This window comes from Pinus tabuliformis, chromosome 4_2, assembly GCF_031772625.1.
Source record: "Pinus tabuliformis cultivar Carrire ecotype Pingquan chromosome 4_2, CPIR1, whole genome shotgun sequence".
Classification (NCBI taxonomy): domain Eukaryota; kingdom Viridiplantae; phylum Streptophyta; class Pinopsida; order Pinales; family Pinaceae; genus Pinus; species Pinus tabuliformis.
The window spans coordinates 272,652,400-272,661,089 of NC_142304.1; the positions used below are offsets into that span (position 1 = coordinate 272,652,400).

Genomic DNA, 8,690 nt, shown 5'->3' on the forward strand with positions numbered 1-8,690 from the left:
TTGAAATAAATTCACAGACCATAAACAAAACATTGGTTTCAATCCAACATAACCATTGACCAAGAAAATTATGAAATATTACAATATCATTGTGGGCACATTCTACAACCCAGTTAGAGGGGCTATGTAAGTATGCCTCATCTCCAATTAAATAATAAAAAAAATGAATGTCAGCCCAAAACAAAAATGAAATAACCATATAAATATATTAAAAAACTACAATATAATTTAACACAGAATTGAAAATTCGGCTCCAAAATCTTTTAATCTTTTACTTGATTAAATATTTGTAATCTTTAAAAGGAAAAACCATATCCTATAGATATATTAAAATATTTAAAGACAAATATTTCAGCCTCAAAGTTATAATATTTAAAAATATTAATTTATAATAAATAGATCCCGAGTTAGATAGATCTAAACTAGTTATAATACAAAATCAAAAAAACTGTTTTATTCCAATTACTCCTAAAAATTATGAAATATTTCAATATCTAACAAAACCTCCTTTGATCTAATTGTGACAGGAGGTTACCTGATATGATGTTGCACTAAATTGAAACATATCAAACCTAATCTTATGTATTAAAAGGTTCTATATACTGCAACTTGGTTGCTATCATTTAGTATTAAGTTACAAAACAAATCAAATTTAAATACAAACCAAATGAATAATAAGTTTAAACAATGTCAAAAACAATTCCGTCTTCCGACGGGAAGGAAAAATATTAAACTTTTTCTCAGCTTCCACACTTACCAACGTTCTTTCTAAAGCTTGGATTGACTAAACTTGGGCTCACCTGCCACTTGTTCTACAATTTGCAAGAATAGACTAATCGAATATTTGCCTTCAAACAGAATTTGAATCTTCCGTCTGTAAAGAGGTGCAGATTTTTTCTTGCTCTCCAATTTCATTATATTAATGCAAGTTCATAGAAATTTCTGTAATACATGAACATCACACAGATTAGAGTAGCATTAGTTGTGGTACTTGTAAGGATATAGGGCTTTAAGAAAATAAGCATATCATCTTTTCAAGAAATGAACGAACAAGATGACCTCTTTAAATATAAAATACAAGGTTCCTCTAACCCCAGAAAGGGAAAAAGAAACGGAATGTAAAAATAAATAAAAAGAGTGTGTATTGCTCCAAACATTGAAAGCGAAATACCACACAGATACTCTACACAAATTTGTTGATACCAAAACATTGAAAGCCAAAGACCACAGAGATACTTTACACAAATTTGAAATTTGTTGATACCGCAACATAGACAGCATTGCAAATAATTCAAATTCCCAGCAACATATCTGAGCCCATAACAAGTCTAACATAAGCAACATCGAATTACTAAATTCCCATACCATTATATATAAAGAACACAAGCTGAAAACATATAATAACGATATTTTATATCCAACAAGCAATTTATATGAAATATATAGCACATATATACTGGTAATATAATAGTTTTTCACTTTCCATAACACAGTAAATGGTCCGCTCACCGGAGCACGGGCCATCCTAGTATTATAAAGATGACAAGCAGAAAACATAAGTATTATACATATATCATATTGTCTACGAATAGATATATATAATATATATGTCCAACCTGCATTTATAAGAGATACGTAGCATATAGATAGATACTGCTCATATGATAATTTTGAAAACCAGTAGTAAATAGTTCAGTCATGGGAAGATAGGGTGTCCTTCATTCATATGCATAGGAGTATTATGGTTAATCTTCAAGGAATCGTAGACAGGAACCTCATCTTCCACAATATCAGCTCTCTCCTCTTCTTTTGTTTGCACTTCCCCAGTAGCTACTGCTTCCAAAATATAATCTTTAACCTCTTCAAATCTTTCCTCTGACAAAGAGACTTCAGCGAGTAATTTACATGCATAGTCCTCAGAAGCCCTGTCAAAGTCCTGCTTCCTCTTCAAAACAATGTGTCCACTAATTTCCCACACAGCAGGATTAACTTGAGTGTCTAATATCTCTTGGTCCACTTCTCCCAAAGCTTGTTTTTCTGCATAGCACTAGTTACAGAAACATCTCAAGATTTTTAGAAGCATACCAAGAAACTCTAAACTTCACCAAAGTAAACATGAATGTCTCCAAATCACCATCAATCTACTACCATTGCAAGAGGAAGCAACAAATGTTGGTACTATGGTAATATGCTACTGCACTATACCTGAGGAAACAGAAAAACCCTTTTGCCACAATCTGCAATGAGCACATTGTATGGTATGTTGTTATCTTGAAGGCAGATGCATGCATTGCCAACAGCATTGGAGAGGTTGTCTAAAGTATTACCCCCTTCAAAAACAATGCCTCTCACAGGATAGTTACAGAGTTCAAATATCTTGATCCCACCTTTCTCAGACTTCCATGGTGCTCTTTTTGTAGGTGCTTTTTCAACAGGAAAAGGGAGGGCCAAATAATAAGCCTGCCAGAGCATTGGATTCATCATGCCAATTTGCAACATTTTCAGTTATCAAAGTCATAAAGCATACTTCTGCAGTCTAAAATTAGTTATTGAAGGCAAAGAAGTGATAACAATGTCTTCTTTAAAGTCCTCTTCTCTCTGTTCAAAAGGTGCATATAAACATTCATAGAACAAATAGTCAAATATTGTAAAGAAAAGCGTGGTCTTACCTGGAAGTGCAAATGGTTTATAGTTGCAAATGCTCCGAGGCTATTGTACCCAAGACGAAAAGATGGGTTGCCAGCCTCAGCAGCCAAATGCAATGCTAACAATAAGCTATCATGGTCAATGCGTTGGGGCAAGCAGTCCAATACTCTTGGCACGAGAAGCACGTGCCCATATTCAATTGGGCTCACCTGCAATAAAACAAAGATGATCAATGGACATCATCTTTCAACATTCAAAAACCTCAAACACTGCAAGAAGTGCTGCCATTATCATTGATTCCACTTACATTGATAGCAATCACGTTTGGACTGTCCAAGACAGGGGCCTTTTCCAAGTACTGAAATTTGTTTTCCTCACTTTCTTCAAAACGGAAGAGCACCTCTTCCTGGCCTACTTTGGTGAAGTTGAATTTACTGGGGTCAAAGCCCTGCAACACCTTGTCCACTTGAAATTCAGTAGGACGTTTCTTAAGATGACGCCCTTCATTCAGCTGAGCAATGAAACCATAATTGCCAGGGATGACCTGCAACCATTCCGACATACCACACGCAATTTGCAGGTATAATTCATATTAAAACATGTCCTAAATATCACATTAAACGGCACATCCAAATTGGAACAAGTAAACATACCTTAAAGATAGAATCAACTGTTAAGAATATTTTATAAAGAGTTTTGTTTAAACAACCGATAACTGAATAATGGTTTGAAAATAATTCCAACCTTGGTTTCACAAGTAGTGACATCATACCGGAACAGACCCCTCTGCATCCTTTCCTCCCACTGGAAACTCACCGTGGAAAATAAGATATCAAGATTGGTACATCTTTCTTAGAAGGGAATACTCATATAATCTTTTAACCACAAAGTCAAAAAACCAAAAATAAGAAAAAGATTTTCACCTCGCCAAGAAGCAGAGAGTCGAGGAAAGGGATATGTGCCACCTCAGCATCTTTATCTGCATCTTTCTCTCCAGAAATAGTATACCTTCTCTTGAAGGTATACAGAGGCAACTTAGAGCCTGGAATCAAATGTGACTATCAAAATTACTGATCAAAAGCAGTAGTCATGCGAGTGTGTTGGGAATTTGCTAGTCTGATTTAAATAGGCTTGCATTTAAGAATGCATTACATTACAAAGACAAAAAAGTGAAGCAAAACGATCCTTTAAGGCATTAATACCCCAAAACTCAAACTTAAGCCACAGATTGAAATTTCAGACGACAAGGTCAGAGATTTGAAAGTACAAAACAGAGGGTCTCAGAAAGTAAAATCCAAAATATAACCATGTCAATGGTGAATTGCCGAGTCAGTGGAAGGGGTAACTAATGTAGCTCCAAGTAGTGTTCAAGTCCTACCAAGCACGCTAGTGCATCGCAACAGCAGTTGGGGCCAGGTGAAAATCCAAGACAACTTTGACAGACTAGATATCCCTGCCACTGCTTAGCTGAAGGCAACTTAATTGAATGGTGCTAATAGTTCCCCGTAATAATAAAGGAAACTAGTTCAAAAAAAAAAGTAACCAAACAACAAACCAAGTGCACAAAAAGGTCCATACAAAAATTAAGCCTTAGCAAACTAGCTTCTAACAAGAACTATAATACCCTATGTTCCACAGTTTCCAGAATGGGGAACTATAATTCCCTATGTTCCACCAAGTTTCCGAGATGCGGAAGCACAGGAGAGGGGAGATGCACAAGGGGAAAAGTGAGAGCAGACCTAAATTTTAGGGAAATTCAGGGAGGACAGGGGGACACCAAGGCCCCTGGCATAGAGGTGCTTGTCTCTAAAATTATAAAAATAAATATGATAATGATAAAATCCCAATAATAACAATTCATTCTCTGCAAATTCATCATTATGCAATCCAATGGAAACACTATAACCTTGCCAATTCTAAAAGCTATTAATTCTGCCAAATTTTGAATGGAATATCACAAGTTACTTTCTCCATATAAAGCCCAATGAGGTTGGAAGTTGGAACCACTCTCAAACATTCTAAAACATTTTACAGTAAAGTTAAAAATTTAAGTGACATTCTTACTTTAAAAAGTTAAAAATTTAAGTGACATTCTTACTTTAAAAATTTAATGTTAATATTGCCATTGATTACCAAGGTCACAAGATCCCCAAAACTCTATCCCATATCTTTGTTTTATTTTAAAGGGTTGTTCAACAAAAAATCTAGGGCCCTTTTGGGGGAAGGGGAAGGCACACCAAGACACCCCACCACCTCTAGGAAAATGCATTCCCTACATCAATGAAATGTTTCCCCATGTGTTTCTTGAGTTTCCACCAAATAAGGACATGGGAAAATGTTTCCCTGAGCATTCCCTGTAGAGTGGGAAACGAGAAGGTGCACTCCCCACCTTGGAGAAATATGCCCATCGAACATTGATAATACCCCAATTTTGATCCTCGAATTAATAATGTATGTTTGTACATGATGAAAAGCTAGAGATAGATTCATGGGGTCTAGCTATATCACTAGCTACAGACAAACAAGGATAGATTCATGGGGTCTAAAAGGACTAGACCAAATTATAATTATTTTATTAAACCAATTATGGAATTAGTTGGAAAAGGAGTTACATGAGCTTCCTGGAAAAGACACATGGCGCATTGTGGTAAAGGGGGGCTATTCATCATGCTTTCTTTCTCATTTATTCTTGTTCTTGTGTTTTGGGGAGAAGAAAAGATTTCCATTGTAGAGAGCCACTGCTAGTTGGCTTATATTAGAAGTCTAGTTATTTCTAGCAATGTAAGGATGCTTATGTGCATAGAAGGATTGGTATTTGACGAAAAATTGTTCAAGTGGAGTCATGGAAAGAAGTCGAAGAGCTTGAGAGACTATATTGCAAAGAAGGGGCTTATTTTCTTTGGGTTGCACAGGTTGGAAGGGAAAAAGAGCTGATAAGTTGGGAATCTAGGATTGTTGTGTGATTGAGTAGATTGTAATAGCATGAAAATTTGACTGTTTGTGTGAGATTAGTGTTGGCCTAGGCACCCATCCTTGTGGATTCATAGCCTCAGCCCGGATTCATAGCCTCGGCCCAGGGGTGACCTGTTGTAGAAAGTTATTGTGCAACAAAGCTTATAGTTGTGTGGTATGTTTGATGTCTGCAGCTAGGCTAGTCGGTGTGGTCATTTGATAAAGACAAGTGTTCTCTACGTATTATATTCATGTTATATTCATGCTATGTTTTTATTCTGTACTTGTTCATTGTTTAATGCAAAGTATATATTTTCAATGTTGTGCATTGCATAAGATATCTCTTTTACACACACATTTTCATGAATACATGCTGTGTGTGTTTGTTATGCATGCTTCTTGTTTTTATTTCATACGGTATCAAACTCAAAATTGCTTCAAGATCGTGAAATCTTGAGGTACCGAACAGTATGTACATTACATTTGGGTGTCAGATCAAAGAGTGTGTTACAAAATGGTATCGGAGCACCCAATTACATGGAATATGCAAAAGTAAATAGCAAACTGAAATCTCAAAGCAAAACTAACCACAAAGATGTTGGAATCTAACCTGTACAATCAATAGCCAAATATATTGAAATAAAACATCCTTTTGTGACTTTTTTTCATCACAAACACATGTAGTACTGTATAGTATTTTTTTTTTTGTCACAAACACATGTACAGTATTGTTAAGATGGTTTTCTGAATAAATGTGATTCATAAAACAGTATCCAAGAATATAGTGTTTGTGTTCCATAAAATTGACAAGTTAAATGCCCCAATAAAATCCACCAACCTCAAAATCAGCATTGCAAATCAACAAACTTCATGAACAAATCTGCACATTTTCAGAATTTGCATCCCAAATATAAAATCTGCTGCCATCATTGACAACTCTGAGTAAATAAATAGGTTTTGCAAAAGCCACCAACTGAAAAAAGGTACATTCTCATATGGTTGAGGTTTGAGTTTGGCCAAGTCCCACTAGGCCAAACTGTTATTGTAGCTAGCTGTTGGGCCACTTTCCATCTAAATAATATAGCTAAATGGGAATGTTTTCCTTGGAAAAAAATATTATTAAAAGTTACCATTTTGACAAAAATGGGAAAAGGAGGATCCTTCTGTAAAAAAATAACTAAATAATAAAAATAAAAATAAAGTTGACAGGGAATAAAAATGGCATTTTAAGAAAAAGTGGGTAAGGAAACATAAATTACACCCTTCAGACAACAACATAAAAAGTGAATTGCCAATAAATTACACCGTCCAGTGAACAATAGGAAAACTGAACTGCCAGAGCACAAATTTTGGGCAATTTTTTTACTGAAAAGCTAGCTACCAGAAACAATTCTTCGATAAACACAAGCCACCTTACAAATACGTCAATAAGAATCCTAACTAAAAACCACTAACATACAAAAGGAAAAGCATAAGCACGGAATTATTTTCTTTAAGAAAACAAAAAGTGAATTTTAAATTATAGAAGGGGGCGTAAGTCATATGAATTTTACCTGGAACACAGCATTGGCCTAAACAGTTGCGGCCACAGCCAAGCCCTTTAGAGCCCTCCTGGTAGTTAGATAGAATAGTAGGGCACCTCTTTATGGTCAACATGGTGGTAGTTAATATAAGCGACTAATTGACGCCTAAATTAAGCTAAACGACCTCTACCTCTCCCAAATTATTCCTCCTTTGCTCAGAAGAAATGGATGGGCGAGGCAGCAAAGGGCTTGGTCACGGCCACCTCCTGCCAGAAAGAGGAGATCAGAAGGGCTGCCGCCTTCCGAGGGCAGGGCTCCTCTCCCTCCGTGCGGTGACGGGGTTCCCTCTAGTGCACCAAAAGCGTTCCTGCTCCGCAGAATTTTTCTGCTGTCATAGAGATGAAACCGCAAAATGCGTTTAATAGCCGTGTTGCCACAACTTGACAGTCCTTGGCTTTCCTGTAAAGGTCTTATTTTCGACCTCGGCCAGCAACCCCCACGATGTTATCATCCAGATTTCCTCCACAGCTGCAGCAAATTGAATCCCCTCCCTGCTTTCACAAACTATGTATATGAATTGCCTTCCGAGAATAACCGAACTCGAAACTCAAGAGATCCCGCTTTCGAATCGCGTAAAGACACAGATACAAAATTCAGGATGAGATGAGAATATCTTGCTAAAAAATATGCGAAATGCTGAAGAGATATTGAAGGATGGCCGCACACACGTGAGCCACAAAACCACTTCTTCGCGGATTGCTATTCTTTCGCCGCTATTTATAGATAAATTTTTTCCCTCGGCGGCTACTTCAAGGTCACATGGAACCCAGGCTGATACCAGGGCCGACCGAAATGGTAAATGGGATTAAGTATTCCGGTCAAATCCTACCCTGGCAGTGGAATATTCTGGTCTGCGATGGATTCCTCAGCGACCTGACCACGTATGTAAGGCCGTGAGGTATCTCTTCAGTCATTCCGCCAATCCCTTCTCGACGTACATCTTTTTTTTCCCTAAACTTTCTTCCGAAAAAACTGCGAGGGGCCCAAGGGCCCTAACCAGTTTAGTTGCATTATTTCTGAAGTTTGGAGTTGGTTGAATTGCAGTTGCTGAGTTGACGTTTTCTCTTTTCTTGATGTTAACAATGTCGGTGGTTTGGATATTCTATTTTATAAGTTATTTGTAACTTGGGATTATTATCCATGTAATAGTTATTTTATATATATATATATAATATTTTTATTATATAATTTTTAATATATATTTAAAACAATATCATATAAACTAATTTATTTCTTTCAAAATTATAATTATTATTATTATCCATTTTTTAGTGTATTATAATATATTATATGCATTTTTTTAATATATATTTAAAACAATATTATATGCATTTGAATTTTTAAACTATTTTTTTTTCAAAATTATAATTATATTAAATTATTAAAAAATATGAAGAGATTTTGTTGATTTCAAGATGTAAATATTGTTAAAAGTATTAGTATAATATCAAGTTTAAATGGTTTCTAAAATTTATGATATTTTGGAGTTGTTAGGATGATTTAGTGTGA

The 8,690-nt window shown here is 35.8% G+C and overlaps 1 protein-coding gene across 6 annotated transcripts; it reads right to left on the bottom strand.

The window, feature by feature from the left end:
* Positions 1 to 556: 556 nt before the first annotated feature.
* On the bottom strand, positions 557 to 8,179 carry LOC149169036 (GDP-L-galactose phosphorylase 1-like). Of its 6 annotated transcripts, none has more exons than XR_016259771.1 (9): positions 7,152 to 8,170; positions 3,570 to 3,688; positions 3,391 to 3,450; positions 2,954 to 3,190; positions 2,670 to 2,855; positions 2,206 to 2,460; positions 1,617 to 2,047; positions 1,242 to 1,311; positions 557 to 942 (listed from the first exon to the last, which is right to left on the bottom strand). XR_016259771.1 is itself a non-coding variant. In XM_089428528.1 (9 exons), coding segments are annotated over exons 1-9 (1,305 nt in total). In that variant the 5' UTR covers positions 7,255 to 8,179; the 3' UTR covers positions 557 to 940. The 6 variants fall into 6 exon arrangements, 4 of the variants coding, with proteins under 4 accessions (XP_089284654.1, XP_089284651.1, XP_089284655.1 ...); XM_089428528.1 differs by having other exon boundaries at positions 1,775 to 2,047; positions 7,152 to 8,179; XM_089428525.1 differs by having other exon boundaries at positions 1,237 to 1,311; positions 1,775 to 2,047; positions 7,152 to 8,179.
* Positions 8,180 to 8,690: the final 511 nt, after the last annotated feature.

Coding starts and splice junctions, on each gene's coding strand:
- LOC149169036 (XM_089428525.1), bottom strand. CDS start 7,254: ATGTTGACCATAAAGAGGTGCCCTACTATTCTATCTAACTACCAGGAG. Junction 3,689..7,151: donor AGGCCAATGCTGTGTTCCAG/GTAAAATTCATA, acceptor ATTTGATTCCAG/GCTCTAAGTTGCCTCTGTAT. Junction 1,312..1,774: donor CTGATATTGTGGAAGATGAG/GTTCCTGTCTAC, acceptor TTATGGGCTCAG/ATATGTTGCTGGGAATTTGA.